This window comes from Ranitomeya imitator, chromosome 10, assembly GCF_032444005.1.
Source record: "Ranitomeya imitator isolate aRanImi1 chromosome 10, aRanImi1.pri, whole genome shotgun sequence".
Taxonomy (NCBI): domain Eukaryota; kingdom Metazoa; phylum Chordata; class Amphibia; order Anura; family Dendrobatidae; genus Ranitomeya; species Ranitomeya imitator.
The window spans coordinates 118,102,631-118,128,750 of NC_091291.1; the positions used below are offsets into that span (position 1 = coordinate 118,102,631).

General features: G+C 41.4%; 1 protein-coding gene across 1 annotated transcript in view; it reads left to right on the plus strand.

Annotated features, from left to right (window-relative positions):
- The first annotated feature begins 43 nt into the window (after positions 1 to 43).
- Positions 44 to 26,120, plus strand: part of LOC138652065 (ATPase family AAA domain-containing protein 3-A) — a 136,810-nt gene continuing 110,733 nt past the window's right edge. The window contains exons 1-3 of the mRNA XM_069742787.1: positions 44 to 309; positions 1,866 to 1,942; positions 2,929 to 3,030. Coding sequence (XP_069598888.1) covers positions 45 to 309; positions 1,866 to 1,942; positions 2,929 to 3,030 — 444 coding nt within the window. The 5' untranslated portion in view covers position 44. The remainder of the gene's footprint in view (positions 310 to 1,865; positions 1,943 to 2,928; positions 3,031 to 26,120) is intronic.

A 26,120-nucleotide genomic window follows, 5' to 3' on the forward strand; every position in this document is an offset into this window, starting at 1 on the left:
GCAGGGTTGTACGGAAAGTGACCTTGTCACAGAGGTTGACGCGCATGCGCGTTAGTCTACTATTACCCCACGTGTGTATCAGTGAGAGGAGAGCAGAGCGCCCGCTGTACGGTGACATGTCCTGGCTATTCGGGTATAACAAGGGGCAGCCGGCGCCACCGGACGTGCCAGGTCTGCCAATGCCCCCGCCGCCCCCTGGAGGGGACGGAGATGGGGGGGACAAGAACAAGCCCAAGGACAAATGGAGCAACTTCGACCCCACCGGCCTGGAGAGGGCGGCAAAGGCGGCCAGGGAGCTGGACCAGTCACGTGAGTGCAGGAAGATGACTGCTGCTGCTGGGACTTGTAGTTCTCCACTACAGATCTCACTGGCCCATAGTGTTACATGGCACCTCCAGACTTTGGGGGTTCAAATCATTCACACATTCTGGGTCCTTATTGGTGCCCGGTTATCGGGGTTTCCCAGTTTTGGAAACCTGTCGCCCCTCTCTAAGGCTGTAGTTTGCCAAAATAATGGTTACTCCCCTTCCCCAGGTCCAGCGCTGAGCCTCCGCCGCTGCCCCTGGAATCTGTTATTTCCTGCAGCGCTGCAGCCAGTCACTGAGCTCAGCGGCTCCCTCCATCAACATCACTCACTGGCTGCAGCCTACAGACAGCACATGACGGAGGCTCAGAGCGGGACCTGGGGAGAGGGTGTAAGGCACCTTTTGTTTTTTAGCAAACTGCAGCTGGGGGGCAAGGATTCCATGAAACCACAAAACCCCTGTAAGCTATATGTCTGAGTGATTGGCGCTACTCCCAGTTAGGTGCCATGCTGGGAATTGTAGTGCAGCCCTCTTGTACTTGTGCACTAACAACCTCGCTTCCCTCAATGTCACCACACGATGTAGTGTCCTTGCCTCATCTGTTGTATCTCTGTGCCCCCCGCTCCTCTGTGCCCCCCGCACCTCTGTGCTGATCTCCCTGTTTACCCGAGCTTGCATCATCGCTCTCGGTCTGTGGACTGTAGGTCACATGGTACATGGTCATGCTACAGCATTATATTGAGTCACCACTGTGTATACAGAATTCTCACAATATATACCGATGTGTGTGTATATATATATATATATATATAATATATTTTTTATTTTTTTCCTTGATTTTTATATATATATTTTTTTATTCAATTCCTCGATATATATATATATATATATATATATATATATATATATATATATATATATATATACATTTTTATATTTTTCATTAAGTATGTTTATTTAATTTTTTAATTTTATTGCTGTCACTGAATTGAAAGATTCTAGTTCTTTATTGCGATATTTAGTTTCAAGAGCTGTCAGAGGCTTTATCTCCTGCTCTGTGTGGCACAAACAAAGTAGCCAACCAGCATTTAAAAGGAATAATCGGCACATAGTCGCCAGCTCTGTTAGAACATGGCCGGGGATCTATTCTTGTCTTTTGAATGAAAATCAGAATATTTCCTTTTGCGATCAGCTGCCCGAGATCCTGGACTCTCATCAGTGACGTTGGTGACTGTGACCCCACAGATCTCTAGAAGGTTTCACTGCGGCTGCTGTTGACTTCACATCAGTTTTTCTAGTTGGAAAGTGTCAGGTCCCGTTGATTATTAGTTTGTAGCACTAGCGCTCCATTCTAGCGGGATAAAGGTCCTGCTTTACGCCGATCGGTGCAGGTCTCAGCAGTCAGAGCCCCGCTGATCAATAACTTATCACCTGCGGATAGGCGATGTCTCATTTTCACTGGAGAACCCCTTTAAGCCTGATATGACCCACCGTGAAATGGGTAAGCCGCAGGCGTTCTGCCTCCTGACCTGAACCCTGTGTTCATCTTTTGTTTTTCAGGACATGCCAAAGAAGCCCTTGGCCTTGCCAAGATGCAAGAAGAGACCCTCCATATGGAGCAGCAAGCTAAGATTAAGGTACCGCAGTAATGATGATAGTGTCACCTTTACACCGAGCGCCATACAGAAGATTGTCAGAGAGACTAAAATCCCTTTTGCTCAGGCCAACAATCAGCTGATCGAGCCTTCACAAGGTCACTCATTCCCGATCGTTGGCCCTTTTAAAGATGGCAGCGATCCAACCGTGAACACACCAAATAATCTAAACATTATTATTATTATTTCTTCCCCATACAGTTTGCAAATGCTTGTCATAAACGAGCGGGTTTCATTAAAATGTAAGGACCATCTGGCTTCTACAGCCTCAATGTATCATCATGCATATCAGACGGTAAACTGTAGAATGAGTTATTTGTGAACCCATCAGTGAGCTACTTTTGACAAGGTGTCTAGGATTTCTCTCCTTGTCTTTCCAAACTTTCGTCTGTGCTAATTTGTGATAACGTCCATGATTGCAAATCCAGAGAAAATGAGCTGCAGTTCTCTGTGTAGATGCCACATGTCTGACCCCGACCTCCCCCCCCCCCCCAACACTCTTTATGCCCTATCCTAACAATATGTGATCAGTAACACAAAGCTCGGACAACCCATTTAACTCATTCTGCAGCCTGCTATGTACAGTGGTGCATAGAGGCTGTAGAAGCCAGACAGTCCGAAATGTTTTGTACAACTCTGTTGCAAAATTTTAAGCTGATAATCCATGCGCTTAAGTGGAGAAAAAGTGTCCATATTCTTTTACTGTCTTCTTACAATAGATGCAGACAGATGAGAGGTTAGCTGTGTCTAATGACAGTCAGCAGGCTTATGAATGCAGCTCTGGAGTATAAAATACAGACTGTAGGTGTGAGTGCGCAGCTGTGCTGTGCTGCCTGCGTAACCCTGACTCACAGTCGGGGAACTGCGTACTGGACAGACGAGCATAGAGCCTGACAGTGTAGGTCATAAGAGTACAGATATCTACATCCTGTCTTCCATTCATCTTATTCTAACCCTCCTTTTTCTAGGAATATGAAGCCGCCGTAGAACAGCTGAAAAATGAGCAGATTCGAGTGCAAGGCGAGGAGCGGAGGAAAACCCTAAATGAGGAAACCAAGCAGAACCAAGCGGTGCGTTGGTGCAAAGCTCTCCGTATAGAGGGGGCTGCAGTACTGTATACAGTGTATATGTCACTACAGTCTCTGTATAGAGGGGGCTGCAGTACTGTATACCGTGTATATATCACTACAGTCTCTGTATAGAGGGGGCTGCAGTACTGTATACCGTGTATATATCACTACAGTCTCTGTATAGAGGGGGCTGCAGTACTGTATACAGTGTGTATATATCACTACAGTCTCTGTATAGAGGGGGCTGCAGTACTGTATACAGTGTGTATATATCACTACAGTCTCTGTATAGAGGGGGCTGCAGTAATGTATACCGTGTATATATATCACTACAGTCTCTGTATAGAGGGGGCTGCAGTACTGTATACTGTGTATATGTCACTACAGTCTCTGTATAGAGGGGGCTGCAGTACTGTATACCGTGTATATATCACTACAGTCTCTGTATAGAGGGGGCTGCAGTACTGTATACAGTGTATATATATCACTACAGTCTCTGTATAGAGGGGGTGCAGTACTGTATACAGTGTGTATATATCACTACAGTCTCTGTATAGAGGGGGCTGCAGTACTGTATACAGTGTATATATATCACTACAGTCTCTGTATAGAGGGGGCTGCAGTACTGTATACAGTGTGTATATATCACTACAGTCTCTGTATAGAGGGGGCTGCAGTACTGTATACTGTGTATATGTCACTACAGTCTCTGTATAGAGGGGGCTGCAGTACTGTATACAGTGTGTATATATCACTACAGTCTCTGTATAGAGGGGGCTGCAGTACTGTATACAGTGTATATATATCACTACAGTCTCTGTATAGAGGGGGCTGCAGTACTGTATACAGTGTATATGTCACTACAGTCTCTGTATAGAGGGGGCTGCAGTACTGTATATAGTGTATATATATCACTACAGTCTCTGTATAGAGGGGGCTGCAGTACTGTATACAGTGTATATATATCACTACAGTCTCTGTATAGAGGGGGCTGCAGTACTGTATATAGTGTATATATATCACTACAGTCTCTGTATAGAGGGGGCTGCAGTACTGTATACAGTGTATATATGTCACTACAGTCTCTGTATAGAGGGGGCTGCAGTACTGTATATAGTGTATATATGTCACTACAGTCTCTGTATAGAGGGGGCTGCAGTACTGTATACAGTGTATATATATCACTACAGTCTCTGTATAGAGGGGGCTACAGTACTGTATACCGTGTATATATATCACTACAGTCTCTGTATAGAGGGGGCTGCAGTACTGTATACCGTGTATATATATCACTACAGTCTCTGTATAGAGGGGGCTGCAGTACTGTATACAGTGTATATATGTCACTACAGTCTCTGTATAGAGGGGGCTGCAGTAATGTATACAGTGTATATATATCACTACAGTCTCTGTATAGAGGGGGCTACAGTACTGTATATAGTGTATATATGTCACTACAGTCTCTGTATAGAGGGGGCTGCAGTACTGTATACAGTGTATATATATCACTACAGTCTCTGTATAGAGGGGGCTGCAGTACTGTATACAGTGTATATATATCACTACAGTCTCTGTATAGAGGGGGCTGCAGTACTGTATACAGTGTATATATATCACTACAGTCTCTGTATAGAGGGGGCTACAGTACTGTATATAGTGTATATATGTCACTACAGTCTCTGTATAGAGGGGGCTGCAGTACTGTATATAGTGTATATATGTCACTACAGTCTCTGTATAGAGGGGGCTGCAGTACTGTATATAGTGTATATATGTCACTACAGTCTCTGTATAGAGGGGGCTGCAGTACTGTATACAGTATATATATATATATATATATATATCTCACTACAGTCTCTGTATAGAGGGGGCTGCAGTACTGTATATAGTGTATATATGTCACTACAGTCTCTGTATAGAGGGGGCTGCAGTACTGTATACAGTGTATATATATCACTACAGTCTCTGTATAGAGGGGGCTGCAGTACTGTATACAGTGTATATATGTCACTACAGTCTCTGTATAGAGGGGGCTGCAGTACTGTATATAGTGTATATATGTCACTACAGTCTCTGTATAGAGGGGGCTGCAGTACTGTATACAGTGTATATATATCACTACAGTCTCTGTATAGAGGGGGCTACAGTACTGTATATAGTGTATATATGTCACTACAGTCTCTGTATAGAGGGGGCTGCAGTACTGTATACAGTGTATATATGTCACTACAGTCTCTGTATAGAGGGGGCTGCAGTACTGTATATAGTGTATATATATCACTACAGTCTATGTATAGAGGGGGCTGCAGTACTGTATACAGTGTATATATATCACTACAGTCTATGTATAGAGGGGGCTGCAGTACTGTATACAGTGTATATATATCACTACAGTCTCTGTATAGAGGGGGCTGCAGTACTGTATACAGTGTATATATATCACTACAGTCTCTGTATAGAGGGGGCTGCAGTACTGTATATAGTGTATATATGTCACTACAGTCTCTGTATAGAGGGGGCTGCAGTACTGTATATAGTGTATATATGTCACTACAGTCTCTGTATAGAGGGGGCTGCAGTACTGTATATAGTGTATATATATCACTACAGTCTCTGTATAGAGGGGGCTGCAGTACTGTATACAGTGTATATATATCACTACAGTCTATGTATAGAGGGGGCTGCAGTACTGTATACAGTGTATATATATCACTACAGTCTCTGTATAGAGGGGGCTGCAGTACTGTATACAGTGTATATATATCACTACAGTCTCTGTATAGAGGGGGCTGCAGTACTGTATACAGTGTATATATATCACTACAGTCTCTGTATAGAGGGGGCTGCAGTACTGTATATAGTGTATATATATATCACTACAGTCTCTGTATAGAGGGGGCTGCAGTACTGTATACCGTGTATATGTCACTACAGTCTCTGTATAGAGGGGGCTGCAGTACTGTATACCGTGTATATATCACTACAGTCTCTGTATAGAGGGGGCTGCAGTACTGTATACAGTGTATATGTCACTACAGTCTCTGTATAGAGGGGGCTGCAGTACTGTATACAGTGTATATATCACTACAGTCTCTGTATAGAGGGGGCTGCAGTACTGTATATAGTGTATATATATCACTACAGTCTCTGTATAGAGGGGGCTGCAGTAATGTATACAGTGTATATATCACTACAGTCTCTGTATAGAGGGGGCTGCAGTACTGTATACCGTGTATATATATCACTACAGTCTCTGTATAGAGGGGGCTGCAGTAATGTATACAGTGTATATGTCACTACAGTCTCTGTATAGAGGGGGCTGCAGTAATGTATACAGTGTATATATATCACTACAGTCTCTGTATAGAGGGGGCTGCAGTACTGTATACAGTGTATATGTCACTACAGTCTCTGTATAGAGGGGGCTGCAGTACTGTATACAGTGTATATATCACTACAGTCTCTGTATAGAGGGGGCTGCAGTACTGTATACCGTGTATATATATCACTACAGTCTATGTATAGAGGGGGCTGCAGTACTGTATACAGTGTATATATATCACTACAGTCTCTGTATAGAGGGGGCTGCAGTACTGTATACAGTGTATATATATCACTACAGTCTCTGTATAGAGGGGGCTGCAGTACTGTATACAGTGTGTATATATATCACTACAGTCTCTGTATAGAGGGGGCTGCAGTACTGTATACAGTGTATATATGTCACTACAGTCTCTGTATAGAGGGGGCTGCAGTACTGTATACAGTGTATATATATCACTACAGTCTCTGTATAGAGGGGGCTGCAGTACTGTATACAGTGTATATATATCACTACAGTCTCTGTATAGAGGGGGCTGCAGTACTGTATACAGTGTATATATATCACTACAGTCTCTGTATAGAGGGGGCTGCAGTAATGTATACAGTGTATATATATATCACTACAGTCTCTGTATAGAGGGGGCTGCAGTAATGTATACAGTGTATATATATCACTACAGTCTCTGTATAGAGGGGGCTGCAGTACTGTATACAGTGTATATATATCACTACAGTCTCTGTATAGAGGGGGCTGCAGTAATGTATACCGTGTATATATGTCACTACAGTCTCTGTATAGAGGGGGCTGCAGTACTGTATACAGTGTATATATATCACTACAGTCTCTGTATAGAGGGGGCTGCAGTACTGTATACAGTGTATATATATCACTACAGTCTCTGTATAGAGGGGGCTGCAGTACTGTATACAGTGTATATATATATATCACTACAGTCTCTGTATAGAGGGGGCTGCAGTACTGTATACCGTGTATATATATCACTACAGTCTCTGTATAGAGGGGGCTGCAGTACTGTATACAGTGTATATATATCACTACAGTCTCTGTATAGAGGGGGCTGCAGTACTGTATACAGTGTATATATATCACTACAGTCTCTGTATAGAGGGGGCTGCAGTACTGTATACAGTGTATATATATCACTACAGTCTCTGTATAGAGGGGGCTGCAGTACTGTATATAGTGTATATATATCACTACAGTCTCTGTATAGAGGGGGCTGCAGTACTGTATACAGTGTATATGTCACTACAGTCTCTGTATAGAGGGGGCTGCAGTACTGTATACAGTGTATATATCACTACAGTCTCTGTATAGAGGGGGCTGCAGTACTGTATATAGTGTATATATATCACTACAGTCTCTGTATAGAGGGGGCTGCAGTAATGTATACAGTGTATATATCACTACAGTCTCTGTATAGAGGGGGCTGCAGTACTGTATACCGTGTATATATATCACTACAGTCTCTGTATAGAGGGGGCTGCAGTAATGTATACAGTGTATATGTCACTACAGTCTCTGTATAGAGGGGGCTGCAGTAATGTATACAGTGTATATATATCACTACAGTCTCTGTATAGAGGGGGCTGCAGTACTGTATACAGTGTATATATATCACTACAGTCTCTGTATAGAGGGGGCTGCAGTAATGTATACAGTGTATATATATCACTACAGTCTCTGTATAGAGGGGGCTGCAGTAATGTATACAGTGTATATATATCACTACAGTCTCTGTATAGAGGGGGCTGCAGTACTGTATACAGTGTATATATATCACTACAGTCTCTGTATAGAGGGGGCTGCAGTACTGTATACCGTGTATATATCACTACAGTCTCTGTATAGAGGGGGCTGCAGTACTGTATACAGTGTATATATATCACTACAGTCTCTGTATAGAGGGGGCTGCAGTACTGTATACAGTGTATATGTCACTACAGTCTCCGTATAGAGGGGGCTGCAGTAATGTATACAGTGTATATATATCACTACAGTCTCTGTATAGAGGGGGCTGCAGTACTGTATACAGTGTATATATCACTACAGTCTCTGTATAGAGGGGGCTGCAGTACTGTATACCGTGTATATATATCACTACAGTCTATGTATAGAGGGGGCTGCAGTACTGTATACAGTGTATATATATATCACTACAGTCTCTGTATAGAGGGGGCTGCAGTAATGTATACAGTGTATATATATATCACTACAGTCTCTGTATAGAGGGGGCTGCAGTAATGTATACAGTGTATATATATCACTACAGTCTCTGTATAGAGGGGGCTGCAGTAATGTATACAGTGTATATATATCACTACAGTCTCTGTATAGAGGGGGCTGCAGTACTGTATACAGTGTATATGTCACTACAGTCTCTGTATAGAGGGGGCTGCAGTACTGTATACAGTGTATATATCACTACAGTCTCTGTATAGAGGGGGCTGCAGTACTGTATACAGTGTATATATATCACTACAGTCTCTGTATAGAGGGGGCTGCAGTACTGTATACAGTGTATATATATCACTACAGTCTCTGTATAGAGGGGGCTGCAGTACTGTATATAGTGTATATATATCACTACAGTCTCTGTATAGAGGGGGCTGCAGTAATGTATACAGTGTATATGTCACTACAGTCTCTGTATAGAGGGGGCTGCAGTAATGTATACAGTGTATATATATCACTACAGTCTCTGTATAGAGGGGGCTGCAGTAATGTATACAGTGTATATATATCACTACAGTCTCTGTATAGAGGGGGCTGCAGTACTGTATACAGTGTATATATATCACTACAGTCTCTGTATAGAGGGGGCTGCAGTAATGTATACAGTGTATATATATCACTACAGTCTCTGTATAGAGGGGGCTGCAGTACTGTATACAGTGTATATATATCACTACAGTCTCTGTATAGAGGGGGCTGCAGTAATGTATACAGTGTATATATATCACTACAGTCTCTGTATAGAGGGGGCTGCAGTAATGTATACAGTGTATATATATCACTACAGTCTATATATAAAGGGGGCTGCAGAACTGTATACAGTGTATATATATCACTACAGTCTCTGTATAGAGGGGGCTGCAGTACTGTATACAGTGTATATATATCACTACAGTCTCTGTATAGAGGGGGCTGCAGTACTGTATACCGTGTATATGTCACTACAGTCTCTGTATAGAGGGGGCTGCAGTACTGTATACAGTGTATATATATATCACTACAGTCTCTGTATAGAGGGGGCTGCAGTACTGTATACCGTGTATATATCACTACAGTCTCTGTATAGAGGGGGCTGCAGTACTGTATACAGTGTATATATATCACTACAGTCTCTGTATAGAGGGGGCTGCAGTACTGTATACAGTGTGTATATATCACTACAGTCTCCGTATAGAGGGGGCTGCAGTACTGTATACAGTGTATATATATCACTACAGTCTCTGTATAGAGGGGGCTGCAGTACTGTATACAGTGTGTATATATCACTACAGTCTCCGTATAGAGGGGGCTGCAGTACTGTATACAGTGTATATATATCACTACAGTCTCTGTATAGAGGGGGCTGCAGTAATGTATACCGTGTATATGTCACTACAGTCTCTGTATAGAGGGGGCTGCAGTACTGTATACAGTGTATATATATCACTACAGTCTCTGTATAGAGGGGGCTGCAGTACTGTATACCGTGTATATGTCACTACAGTCTCTGTATAGAGGGGGCTGCAGTACTGTATACAGTGTATATATATATCACTACAGTCTCTGTATAGAGGGGGCTGCAGTACTGTATACCGTGTATATATCACTACAGTCTCTGTATAGAGGGGGCTGCAGTACTGTATACAGTGTATATATATCACTACAGTCTCTGTATAGAGGGGGCTGCAGTACTGTATACAGTGTATATATATCACTACAGTCTCTGTATAGAGGGGGCTGCAGTACTGTATACAGTGTATATATATCACTACAGTCTCTGTATAGAGGGGGCTGCAGTACTGTATACAGTGTGTATATATCACTACAGTCTCCGTATAGAGGGGGCTGCAGTACTGTATACAGTGTATATATATCACTACAGTCTCTGTATAGAGGGGGCTGCAGTACTGTATATAGTGTATATATATCACTACAGTCTCTGTATAGAGGGGGCTGCAGAACTGTATACAGTGTGTATATATCACTACAGTCTCCGTATAGAGGGGGCTGCAGTAATGTATACCGTGTATATATATATATATATCACTACAGTCTATGTATAGAGGGGGCTGCAGTACTGTATACAGTGTATATGTCACTACAGTCTCTGTATAGAGGGGGCTACAGTACTGTATACAGTGTATATATATCACTACAGTCTCTGTATAGAGGGGGCTGCAGTACTGTATACAGTGTATATATATCACTACAGTCTCTGTATAGAGGGGGCTGCAGTACTGTATACAGTGTATATATATCACTACAGTCTCTGTATAGAGGGGGCTGCAGTACTGTATACCGTGTATATATATCACTACAGTCTCTGTATAGAGGGGGCTGCAGTACTGTATACAGTGTATATATATCACTACAGTCTCTGTATAGAGGGGGCTGCAGTAATGTATACAGTGTATATATATCACTACAGTCTCTGTATAGAGGGGGCTGCAGTACTGTATACCGTGTATATATATCACTACAGTCTCTGTATAGAGGGGGCTGCAGTACTGTATACAGTGTATATATATCACTACAGTCTCTGTATAGAGGGGGCTGCAGAACTGTATACAGTGTATATATATCACTACAGTCTCCGTATAGAGGGGGCTGCAGTAATGTATACAGTGTATATATATCACTACAGTCTCTGTATAGAGGGGGCTGCAGTACTGTATACAGTGTATATATATCACTACAGTCTCCGTATAGAGGGGGCTGCAGTACTGTATACAGTGTATATATATCACTACAGTCTCCGTATAGAGGGGGCTGCAGTAATGTATATAGTGTATATATATCACTACAGTCTCTGTATAGAGGGGGCTGCAGTACTGTATACAGTGTATATATATCACTACAGTCTCCGTATAGAGGGGGCTGCAGTACTGTATACAGTGTATATATATCACTACAGTCTCTGTATAGAGGGGGCTGCAGTACTGTATACAGTGTATATATATCACTACAGTCTCTGTATAGAGGGGGCTGCAGTACTGTATACAGTGTATATATATCACTACAGTCTCCGTATAGAGGGGGCTGCAGTAATGTATATAGTGTATATATATCACTACAGTCTCTGTATAGAGGGGGCTGCAGTACTGTATACCGTGTATATATATCACTACAGTCTCTGTATAGAGGGGGCTGCAGTACTGTATACCGTGTATATATATCACTACAGTCTCTGTATAGAGGGGGCTGCAGTACTGTATACAGTGTATATATATCACTACAGTCTCCGTATAGAGGGGGCTGCAGTACTGTATACAGTGTATATATCACTACAGTCTCTGTATAGAGGGGGCTGCAGTACTGTATACAGTGTATATATATCACTACAGTCTCTGTATAGAGGGGGCTGCAGTACTGTATACAGTGTATATATATCACTACAGTCTCTGTATAGAGGGGGCTGCAGAACTGTATACAGTGTATATATATCACTACAGTCTCTGTATAGAGGGGGCTGCAGTAATGTATATAGTGTATATATATCACTACAGTCTCTGTATAGAGGGGGCTGCAGTACTGTATACAGTATATATATATATATATCTCACTACAGTCTCTGTATAGAGGGGGCTGCAGTACTGTATACCGTGTATATATCACTACAGTCTCTGTATAGAGGGGGCTGCAGTACTGTATACAGTGTGTATATATCACTACAGTCTCTGTATAGAGGGGGCTGCAGTACTGTATACAGTGTATATATATCACTACAGTCTCTGTATAGAGGGGGCTGCAGTACTGTATACAGTGTATATATATCACTACAGTCTCTGTATAGAGGGGGCTGCAGTACTGTATACAGTGTATATATATCACTACAGTCTCCGTATAGAGGGGGCTGCAGTACTGTATACAGTGTATATATATCACTACAGTCTCTGTATAGAGGGGGCTGCAGTACTGTATACAGTGTATATATATCACTACAGTCTCTGTATAGAGGGGGCTGCAGTACTGTATACAGTGTATATATATCACTACAGTCTCTGTATAGAGGGGGCTGCAGTACTGTATACAGTGTATATGTCACTACAGTCTCTGTATAGAGGGGGCTGCAGTAATGTATATAGTGTATATATATCACTACAGTCTCTGTATAGAGGGGGCTGCAGTACTGTATACAGTGTATATATATCACTACAGTCTCTGTATAGAGGGGGCTGCAGTACTGTATACAGTGTATATATATCACTACAGTCTCCGTATAGAGGGGGCTGCAGTAATGTATATAGTGTATATATATCACTACAGTCTCTGTATAGAGGGGGCTGCAGTACTGTATACAGTGTATATATATCACTACAGTCTCTGTATAGAGGGGGCTGCAGTAATGTATACAGTGTATATATCACTACAGTCTCTGTATAGAGGGGGCTGCAGTACTGTATACAGTGTATATATATCACTACAGTCTCTGTATAGAGGGGGCTGCAGTAATGTATACCGTGTATATATATCACTACAGTCTCTGTATAGAGGGGGCTGCAGAACTGTATACAGTGTATATATATCACTACAGTCTCCGTATAGAGGGGGCTGCAGTAATGTATATAGTGTATATATATCACTACAGTCTCTGTATAGAGGGGGCTGCAGTACTGTATACAGTGTATATATATCACTACAGTCTCCGTATAGAGGGGGCTGCAGTAATGTATACAGTGTATATATCACTACAGTCTCTGTATAGAGGGGGCTGCAGTACTGTATACAGTGTATATATATCACTACAGTCTCTGTATAGAGGGGGCTGCAGAACTGTATACAGTGTATATATCACTACAGTCTCTGTATAGAGGGGGCTGCAGTACTGTATACAGTGTATATATATCACTACAGTCTCTGTATAGAGGGGGCTGCAGAACTGTATACAGTGTATATATATCACTACAGTCTCTGTATAGAGGGGGCTGCAGTACTGTATACCGTGTATATATCACTACAGTCTATGTATAGAGGGGGCTGCAGTAATGTATACAGTGTATATATATCACTACAGTCTCTGTATAGAGGGGGCTGCAGAACTGTATACAGTGTATATATATCACTACAGTCTCTGTATAGAGGGGGCTGCGGTAATGTATACAGTGTATATATATCACTACAGTCTCTGTATAGAGGGGGCTGCAGAACTGTATACAGTGTATATATATCACTACAGTCTATGTATAGAGGGGGCTGCAGTAATGTATACAGTGTATATATATCACTACAGTCTCTGTATAGAGGGGGCTGCAGTACTGTATACAGTGTATATATATCACTACAGTCTCTGTATAGAGGGGGCTGCAGTACTGTATATAGTGTATATATATATCACTACAGTCTCTGTATAGAGGGGGCTGCAGTAATGTATACAGTGTATATGTCACTACAGTCTCTGTATAGAGGGGGCTGCAGTACTGTATACAGTGTATATATATATATCACTACAGTCTCTCTATAGAGGGGGCTGCAGTACTGTATACAGTGTATATATATCACTACAGTCTCCGTATAGAGGGGGCTGCAGTACTGTATACAGTGTATATATATCACTACAGTCTCCGTATAGAGGGGGCTGCAGTAATGTATATAGTGTATATATATCACTACAGTCTCTGTATAGAGGGGGCTGCAGTACTGTATACAGTGTATATATATCACTACAGTCTCCGTATAGAGGGGGCTGCAGTAATGTATACAGTGTATATATATCACTACAGTCTCTGTATAGAGGGGGCTGCAGTACTGTATACAGTGTATATATATCACTACAGTCTCCGTATAGAGGGGGCTGCAGTACTGTATACAGTGTATATATATCACTACAGTCTCTGTATAGAGGGGGCTGCAGTACTGTATACAGTGTATATATATCACTACAGTCTCTGTATAGAGGGGGCTGCAGTACTGTATACAGTGTATATATATCACTACAGTCTCTGTATAGAGGGGGCTGCAGTACTGTATACCGTGTATATATATCACTACAGTCTATGTATAGAGGGGGCTGCAGTAATGTATACAGTGTATATATATCACTACAGTCTCTGTATAGAGGGGGCTGCAGTACTGTATACAGTGTATATATATCACTACAGTCTCTGTATAGAGGGGGCTGCAGTAATGTATACAGTGTATATATATCACTACAGTCTCTGTATAGAGGGGGCTGCAGTACTGTATACAGTGTATATATATCACTACAGTCTCTGTATAGAGGGGGCTGCAGTACTGTATACCGTGTATATATCACTACAGTCTCTGTATAGAGGGGGCTGCAGTAATGTATACAGTGTATATATATCACTACAGTCTCTGTATAGAGGGGGCTGCAGTACTGTATACCGTGTATATATATCACTACAGTCTCTGTATAGAGGGGGCTGCAGTACTGTATACAGTGTATATGTCACTACAGTCTATATATAAAGGGGGCTGCAGAACTGTATACAGTGTATATGTCACTACAGTCTCTGTATAGAGGGGGCTGCAGTACTGTATACCGTGTATATATATCACTACAGTCTCTGTATAGAGGGGGCTGCAGTAATGTATACAGTGTATATATATCACTACAGTCTCTGTATAGAGGGGGCTGCAGTACTGTATACAGTGTATATATATCACTACAGTCTCTGTATAGAGGGGGCTGCAGTACTGTATACCGTGTATATATCACTACAGTCTCTGTATAGAGGGGGCTGCAGTAATGTATACAGTGTATATATATCACTACAGTCTCTGTATAGAGGGGGCTGCAGTACTGTATACAGTGTATATATATCACTACAGTCTCTGTATAGAGGGGGCTGCAGTACTGTATATAGTGTATATATATCACTACAGTCTCTGTATAGAGGGGGCTGCAGTACTGTATACAGTGTATATATATCACTACAGTCTCTGTATAGAGGGGGCTGCAGTACTGTATATAGTGTATATATATCACTACAGTCTCTGTATAGAGGGGGCTGCAGAACTGTATACAGTGTATATATATCACTACAGTCTCTGTATAGAGGGGGCTGCAGTACTGTATACAGTGTATATATATCACTACAGTCTCTGTATAGAGGGGGCTGCAGTACTGTATACAGTGTATATATATCACTACAGTCTCTGTATAGAGGGGGCTGCAGTACTGTATACAGTGTATATATATCACTACAGTCTCTGTATAGAGGGGGCTGCAGTACTGTATACAGTGTATATATATCACTACAGTCTCTGTATAGAGGGGGCTGCAGTACTGTATACAGTGTATATATATCACTACAGTCTCTGTATAGAGGGGGCTGCAGTACTGTATACAGTGTATATATGTCACTACAGTCTCTGTATAGAGGGGGCTGCAGTACTGTATACCGTGTATATATATCACTACAGTCTCTGTATAGAGGGGGCTGCAGTACTGTATACAGTGTATATGTCACTACAGTCTATATATAAAGGGGGCTGCAGAACTGTATACAGTGTATATGTCACTACAGTCTCTGTATAGAGGGGGCTGCAGTACTGTATACCGTGTATATGTCACTACAGTCTCTGTATAGAGGGGGCTGCAGTACTGTATACAGTGTATATATATCACTACAGTCTCTGTATAGAGGGGGCTGCAGTAATGTATACCGTGTATATATCACTACAGTCTCTGTATAGAGGGGGCTGCAGTACTGTATACAGTGTATATATATCACTACAGTCTCTGTATAGAGGGGGCTGCAGTAATGTATACAGTGTATATATATCACTACAGTCTCTGTATAGAGGGGGCTGCAGTACTGTATACAGTGTATATATCACTACAGTCTCTGTATAGAGGGGGCTGCAGAACTGTATACAGTGTATATATATATCACTACAGTCTCTGTATAGAGGGGGCTGCAGTAATGTATACAGTGTATATATATCACTACAGTCTCTGTATAGAGGGGGCTGCAGTACTGTATATAGTGTATATATATCACTACAGTCTATGTATAGAGGGGGCTGCAGTACTGTATACCGTGTATATATCACTACAGTCTCTGTATAGAGGGGGCTGCAGTAATGTATACAGTGTATATATATCACTACAGTCTCTGTATAGAGGGGGCTGCAGAACTGTATACAGTGTATATGTCACTACAGTCTCTGTATAGAGGGGGCTGCAGTACTGTATACCGTGTATATATATCACTACAGTCTCTGTATAGAGGGGGCTGCAGTACTGTATACCGTGTATATATATCACTACAGTCTCTGTATAGAGGGGGCTGCAGTAATGTATACAGTGTATATATATCACTACAGTCTCTGTATAGAGGGGGCTGCAGTACTGTATACCGTGTATATATATCACTACAGTCTATGTATAGAGGGGGCTGCAGTACTGTATACAGTGTATATATATCACTACAGTCTCTGTATAGAGGGGGCTGCAGTACTGTATACAGTGTATATATATCACTACAGTCTCTGTATAGAGGGGGCTGCAGAACTGTATACAGTGTATATATATCACTACAGTCTCTGTATAGAGGGGGCTGCAGTACTGTATACAGTGTATATATATATATATATCACTACAGTCTCTGTATAGAGGGGGCTGCAGTACTGTATACAGTGTATATATATATATATATATCACTACAGTCTCTGTATAGAGGGGGCTGCAGTAATGTATATAGTATATATATATCACTACAGTCTCTGTATAGAGGGGGCTGCAGTAATGTATACAGTGTATATATGTCACTACAGTCTCTGTATAGAGGGGGCTGCAGTACTGTATACAGTGTATATATGTCACTACAGTCTCTGTATAGAGGGGGCTGCAGTACTGTATACAGTGTATATATATCACTACAGTCTATGTATAGAGGGGGCTGCAGTACTGTATACAGTGTATATATATCACTACAGTCTCTGTATAGAGGGGGCTGCAGTAATGTATACAGTGTATATATATCACTACAGTCTCTGTATAGAGGGGGCTGCAGTAATGTATACAGTGTATATATATCACTACAGTCTCTGTATAGAGGGGGCTGCAGTACTGTATACAGTGTATATATATATATCACTACAGTCTCTGTATAGAGGGGGCTGCAGTAATGTATACAGTGTATATATATCACTACAGTCTCTGTATAGAGGGGGCTGCAGTACTGTATACAGTGTATATATATCACTACAGTCTCTGTATAGAGGGGGCTGCAGTACTGTATACAGTGTATATATATATATCACTACAGTCTCTGTATAGAGGGGGCTGCGGTAATGTATACCGTGTATATATGTCACTACAGTCTCTGTATAGAGGGGGCTGCAGTACTGTATACAGTGTATATATATCACTACAGTCTCTGTATAGAGGGGGCTGCAGTACTGTATACAGTGTATATATATCACTACAGTCTCTGTATAGAGGGGGCTGCAGTACTGTATACAGTGTATATATATCACTACAGTCTCTGTATAGAGGGGGCTGCAGTAATGTATACAGTGTATATATATCACTACAGTCTCTGTATAGAGGGGGCTGCAGTACTGTATACAGTGTATATATCACTACAGTCTCTGTATAGAGGGGGCTGCAGTAATGTATACAGTGTATATATATCACTACAGTCTCTGTATAGAGGGGGCTGCAGTACTGTATACAGTGTATATATATCACTACAGTCTCTGTATAGAGGGGGCTGCAGTACTGTATACAGTGTATATATATCACTACAGTCTCTGTATAGAGGGGGCTGCAGTACTGTATACCGTGTATATATATCACTACAGTCTCTGTATAGAGGGGGCTGCAGTAATGTATACAGTGTATATATATCACTACAGTCTCTGTATAGAGGGGGCTGCAGTACTGTATACAGTGTATATATATCACTACAGTCTCTGTATAGAGGGGGCTGCAGTACTGTATACCGTGTATATATATCACTACAGTCTCTGTATAGAGGGGGCTGCAGTACTGTATACAGTGTATATATATCACTACAGTCTCTGTATAGAGGGGGCTGCAGTACTGTATACCGTGTATATATATCACTACAGTCTCTGTATAGAGGGGGCTGCAGTACTGTATACAGTGTATATATCACTACAGTCTCTGTATAGAGGGGGCTGCAGTACTGTATATAGTGTATATATATCACTACAGTCTCTGTATAGAGGGGGCTGCAGTACTGTATACAGTGTATATATATCACTACAGTCTCTGTATAGAGGGGGCTGCAGTAATGTATATAGTGTATATATATCACTACAGTCTCTGTATAGAGGGGGCTGCAGTACTGTATACCGTGTATATATATCACTACAGTCTCTGTATAGAGGGGGCTGCAGTACTGTATACCGTGTATATATATCACTACAGTCTCTGTATAGAGGGGGCTGCAGTACTGTATACAGTGTATATATATCACTACAGTCTCTGTATAGAGGGGGCTGCAGTACTGTATATAGTGTATATATATCACTACAGTCTCTGTATAGAGGGGGCTGCAGTACTGTATACAGTGTATATATATCACTACAGTCTCTGTATAGAGGGGGCTGCAGTAATGTATACAGTGTATATATATCACTACAGTCTCTGTATAGAGGGGGCTGCAGTACTGTATACAGTGTATATATATCACTACAGTCTCTGTATAGAGGGGGCTGCAGTACTGTATACAGTGTATATATATCACTACAGTCTCTGTATAGAGGGGGCTGCAGTACTGTATACCGTGTATATATATCACTACAGTCTCTGTATAGAGGGGGCTGCAGTACTGTATACAGTGTATATGTCACTACAGTCTATATATAAAGGGGGCTGCAGAACTGTATACAGTGTATATGTCACTACAGTCTCTGTATAGAGGGGGCTGCAGTACTGTATACCGTGTATATATATCACTACAGTCTCTGTATAGAGGGGGCTGCAGTACTGTATACAGTGTATATATATCACTACAGTCTCTGTATAGAGGGGGCTGCAGTACTGTATATAGTGTATATATATCACTACAGTCTCTGTATAGAGGGGGCTGCAGTAATGTATACAGTGTATATATATCACTACAGTCTCTGTATAGAGGGGGCTGCAGTACTGTATACAGTGTATATATATCACTACAGTCTCTGTATAGAGGGGGCTGCAGTAATGTATACAGTGTATATATATCACTACAGTCTCTGTATAGAGGGGGCTGCAGTACTGTATACCGTGTATATATCACTACAGTCTCTGTATAGAGGGGGCTGCAGTAATGTATACAGTGTATATATATCACTACAGTCTCTGTATAGAGGGGGCTGCAGTACTGTATACAGTGTATATATATCACTACAGTCTCTGTATAGAGGGGGCTGCAGTACTGTATACAGTGTATATATATCACTACAGTCTCTGTATAGAGGGGGCTGCAGTACTGTATACAGTGTATATATATATATCACTACAGTCTCTGTATAGAGGGGGCTGCAGTACTGTATACAGTGTATATATATCACTACAGTCTCTGTATAGAGGGGGCTGCAGTAATGTATACAGTGTATATATATATCACTACAGTCTCTGTATAGAGGGGGCTGCAGTACTGTATATAGTGTATATATGTCACTACAGTCTATATATAAAGGGGGCTGCAGAACTGTATACAGTGTATATGTCACTACAGTCTCTGTATAGAGGGGGCTGCAGTACTGTATACCGTGTATATATATCACTACAGTCTCTGTATAGAGGGGGCTGCAGTACTGTATACAGTGTATATATATCACTACAGTCTCTGTATAGAGGGGGCTGCAGTACTGTATATAGTGTATATATATCACTACAGTCTCTGTATAGAGGGGGCTGCAGTAATGTATACAGTGTATATGTCACTACAGTCTATATATAAAGGGGGCTGCAGAACTGTATACAGTGTATATATATCACTACAGTCTCTGTATAGAGGGGGCTGCAGTACTGTATACAGTGTATATATATCACTACAGTCTCTGTATAGAGGGGGCTGCAGTAATGTATACAGTGTATATATATCACTACAGTCTCTGTATAGAGGGGGCTGCAGTACTGTATACAGTGTATATATCACTACAGTCTCTGTATAGAGGGGGCTGCAGAACTGTATACAGTGTATATATATATATCACTACAGTCTCTGTATAGAGGGGGCTGCAGTAATGTATACAGTGTATATATATCACTACAGTCTCTGTATAGAGGGGGCTGCAGTACTGTATATAGTGTATATATATCACTACAGTCTATGTATAGAGGGGGCTGCAGTACTGTATACCGTGTATATATCACTACAGTCTCTGTATAGAGGGGGCTGCAGTAATGTATACAGTGTATATATATCACTACAGTCTCTGTATAGAGGGGGCTGCAGTAATGTATACAGTGTATATATATCACTACAGTCTCTGTATAGAGGGGGCTGCAGAACTGTATACAGTGTATATGTCACTACAGTCTCTGTATAGAGGGGGCTGCAGTACTGTATACAGTGTATATATATCACTACAGTCTCTGTATAGAGGGGGCTGCAGTAATGTATACAGTGTGTATATGTCACTACAGTCTCTGTATAGAGGGGGCTGCAGAATTGTATACAGTGTATATATATCACTACAGTCTCTGTATAGAGGGGGCTGCAGTACTGTATACAGTGTATATATATATATATATCACTACAGTCTCTGTATAGAGGGGGCTGCAGTACTGTATACAGTGTATATATGTCACTACAGTCTCTGTATAGAGGGGGCTGCAGTAATGTATACAGTGTATATATATCACTACAGTCTCTGTATAGAGGGGGCTGCAGTACTGTATACAGTGTATATATATCACTACAGTCTCTGTATAGAGGGGGCTGCAGTACTGTATACAGTGTATATATATCACTACAGTCTCTGTATAGAGGGGGCTGCAGTACTGTATACAGTGTATATATATCACTACAGTCTATGTATAGAGGGGGCTGCAGTAATGTATACAGTGTATATATATCACTACAGTCTCTGTATAGAGGGGGCTGCAGTACTGTATACCGTGTATATATATCACTACAGTCTCTGTATAGAGGGGGCTGCAGTAATGTATACAGTGTATATATATCACTACAGTCTCTGTATAGAGGGGGCTGCAGTAATGTATACAGTGTATATATATCACTACAGTCTCTGTATAGAGGGGGCTGCAGTACTGTATACAGTGTATATATATCACTACAGTCTCTATATAGAGGGGGCTGCAGTACTGTATACCGTGTATATATATCACTACAGTCTCTGTATAGAGGGGGCTGCAGTAATGTATACAGTGTATATATATATCACTACAGTCTCTGTATAGAGGGGGCTGCAGTACTGTATACAGTGTATATATATCACTACAGTCTCTGTATAGAGGGGGCTGCAGTACTGTATACAGTGTATATATATCACTACAGTCTCTGTATAGAGGGGGCTGCAGTACTGTATACCGTGTATATATATCACTACAGTCTCCGTATAGAGGGGGCTGCAGTACTGTATACAGTGTATATATATCACTACAGTCTCTGTATAGAGGGGGCTGCAGTACTGTATACCGTGTATATATATCACTACAGTCTCTGTATAGAGGGGGCTGCAGTACTGTATACAGTGTATATATATATCACTACAGTCTCTGTATAGAGGGGGCTGCAGTAATGTATACAGTGTATATATATCACTACAGTCTCTGTATAGAGGGGGCTGCAGTACTGTATACAGTGTATATATATCACTACAGTCTCTGTATAGAGGGGGCTGCAGTACTGTATACCGTGTATATATATCACTACAGTCTCTGTATAGAGGGGGCTGCAGTACTGTATACAGTGTATATATGTCACTACAGTCTCTGTATAGAGGGGGCTGCAGTAATGTATACCGTGTATATATATCACTACAGTCTCTGTATAGAGGGGGCTGCAGTACTGTATACAGTGTGTATATATCACTACAGTCTCTGTATAGAGGGGGCTGCAGTAATGTATACAGTGTATATATATCACTACAGTCTCTGTATAGAGGGGGCTGCAGAACTGTATACAGTGTATATATATCACTACAGTCTCTGTATAGAGGGGGCTGCAGTACTGTATACCGTGTATATATATCACTACAGTCTCCGTATAGAGGGGGCTGCAGTAATGTATACAGTGTATATATATCACTACACTCTCTGTATAGAGGGGGCTGCAGTACTGTATACAGTGTATATATATCACTACAGTCTCCGTATAGAGGGGGCTGCAGTAATGTATACAGTGTATATATATCACTACAGTCTCCGTATAGAGGGGGCTGCAGTAATGTATACAGTGTATATATATCACTACAGTCTCCGTATAGAGGGGGCTGCAGTAATGTATACAGTGTATATATATCACTACAGTCTCTGTATAGAGGGGGCTGCAGTACTGTATACAGTGTATATATATCACTACAGTCTCTGTATAGAGGGGGCTGCAGTACTGTATACAGTGTATATATGTCACTACAGTCTCTGTATAGAGGGGGCTGCAGTACTGTATACAGTGTATATATATCACTACAGTCTCTGTATAGAGGGGGCTGCAGAACTGTATACAGTGTATATATATCACTACAGTCTCTGTATAGAGGGGGCTGCAGTACTGTATACAGTGTATATATATATCACTACAGTCTCTGTATAGAGGGGGCTGCAGTACTGTATATAGTGTATATATATCACTACAGTCTCTGTATAGAGGGGGCTGCAGTACTGTATACAGTGTATATATATCACTACAGTCTCTGTATAGAGGGGGCTGCAGTACTGTATACAGTGTATATATATCACTACAGTCTCTGTATAGAGGGGGCTGCAGTAATGTATACAGTGTATATATATCACTACAGTCTCTGTATAGAGGGGGCTGCAGTACTGTATACAGTGTATATATATGTCACTACAGTCTCTGTATAGAGGGGGCTGCAGTAATGTATACAGTGTATATATATCACTACAGTCTCTGTATAGAGGGGGCTGCAGTACTGTATACCGTGTATATGTCACTACAGTCTCTGTATAGAGGGGGCTGCAGTCCTGTATACAGTGTATATATATGTCACTACAGTCTCTGTATAGAGGGGGCTGCAGTAATGTATACAGTGTATATATATCACTACAGTCTATGTATAGAGGGGGCTGCAGTACTGTATACAGTGTATATATATCACTACAGTCTCTGTATAGAGGGGGCTGCGGTAATGTATACAGTGTATATATATCACTACAGTCTATGTATAGAGGGGGCTGCAGTACTGTATACAGTGTATATATATCACTACAGTCTCTGTATAGAGGGGGCTGCGGTAATGTATACAGTGTATATATGTCACTACAGTCTATGTATAGAGGGGGCTGCAGTAATGTATACAGTGTATATATATCACTACAGTCTATGTATAGAGGGGGCTGCAGTACTGTATACAGTGTATATATATCACTACAGTCTCTGTATAGAGGGGGCTGCGGTAATGTATACAGTGTATATATATCACTACAGTCTCTGTATAGAGGGGGCTGCAGTACTGTATACAGTGTATATATATCACTACAGTCTCTGTATAGAGGGGGCTGCAGTACTGTATACAGTGTATATGTCACTACAGTCTCTGTATAGAAGGGGCTGCAGTACTGTATACAGTGTATATATATCACTACAGTCTCTGTATAGAGGGGGCTGCAGTAATGTATACAGTGTATATATATCACTACAGTCTCTGTATAGAGGGGGCTGCAGTACTGTATACAGTGTATATATATCACTACAGTCTCTGTATAGAGGGGGCTGCGGTAATGTATACAGTGTATATATATATCACTACAGTCTCTGTATAGAAGGGGCTGCAGTACTGTATACAGTGTATATATCACTACAGTCTCTGTATAGAGGGGGCTGCAGTACTGTATACAGTGTATATATATCACTACAGTCTCTGTATAGAGGGGGCTGCAGAACTGTATACAGTGTATATGTCACTACAGTCTCTGTATAGAGGGGGCTGCAGTACTGTATACAGTGTATATATATCACTACAGTCTCTGTATAGAGGGGGCTGCAGTACTGTATACAGTGTATATATATCACTACAGTCTCTGTATAGAGGGGGCTGCAGTACTGTATACAGTGTATATATCACTACAGTCTCTGTATAGAGGGGGCTGCAGAACTGTATACAGTGTATATATATATATATATCACTACAGTCTCTGTATAGAGGGGGCTGCAGTACTGTATACAGTGTATATATATCACTACAGTCTCTGTATAGAGGGGGCTGCAGTACTGTATACCGTGTATATATATCACTACAGTCTATGTATAGAGGGGGCTGCAGAACTGTATACAGTGTATATATGTCACTACAGTCTCTGTATAGAGGGGGCTGCAGAACTGTATACAGTGTATATATATCACTACAGTCTCTGTATAGAGGGGGCTGCAGTAATGTATACAGTGTATATATATCACTACAGTCTCTGTATAGAGGGGGCTGCAGTACTGTATACCGTGTATATGTCACTACAGTCTATGTATAGAGGGGGCTGCAGTACTGTATACCGTGTATATGTCACTACAGTCTCTGTATAGAGGGGGCTGCAGTAATGTATATAGTGTATATATATCACTACAGTCTCTGTATAGAGGGGGCTGCAGTACTGTATACAGTGTATATATATCACTACAGTCTCTGTATAGAGGGGGCTGCAGTAATGTATACAGTGTATATATATCACTACAGTCTCTGTATAGAGGGGGCTGCAGTAATGTATACAGTGTATATATATATATATCACTACAGTCTCTGTATAGAGGGGGCTGCAGTACTGTATACAGTGTATATATATCACTACAGTCTCTGTATAGAGGGGGCTGCAGTAATGTATACAGTGTATATATATCACTACAGTCTCTGTATAGAGGGGGCTGCAGTACTGTATACAGTGTATATATATCACTACAGTCTCTGTATAGAGGGGGCTGCAGTACTGTATACAGTGTATATATATCACTACAGTCTCTGTATAGAGGGGGCTGCAGTACTGTATACAGTGTATATATATCACTACAGTCTCTGTATAGAGGGGGCTGCAGTACTGTATACAGTGTATATATATCACTACAGTCTCCGTATAGAGGGGGCTGCAGTACTGTATACAGTGTATATATATATCACTACAGTCTCTGTATAGAGGGGGCTGCAGTACTGTATACAGTGTATATATATCACTACAGTCTCTGTATAGAGGGGGCTGCAGTACTGTATACAGTGTATATATGTCACTACAGTCTCTGTATAGAGGGGGCTGCAGTACTGTATACAGTGTATATATATCACTACAGTCTCTGTATAGAGGGGGCTGCAGTACTGTATACCGTGTATATATATCACTACAGTCTCTGTATAGAGGGGGCTGCAGTACTGTATACAGTGTATATATATCACTACAGTCTCTGTATAGAGGGGGCTG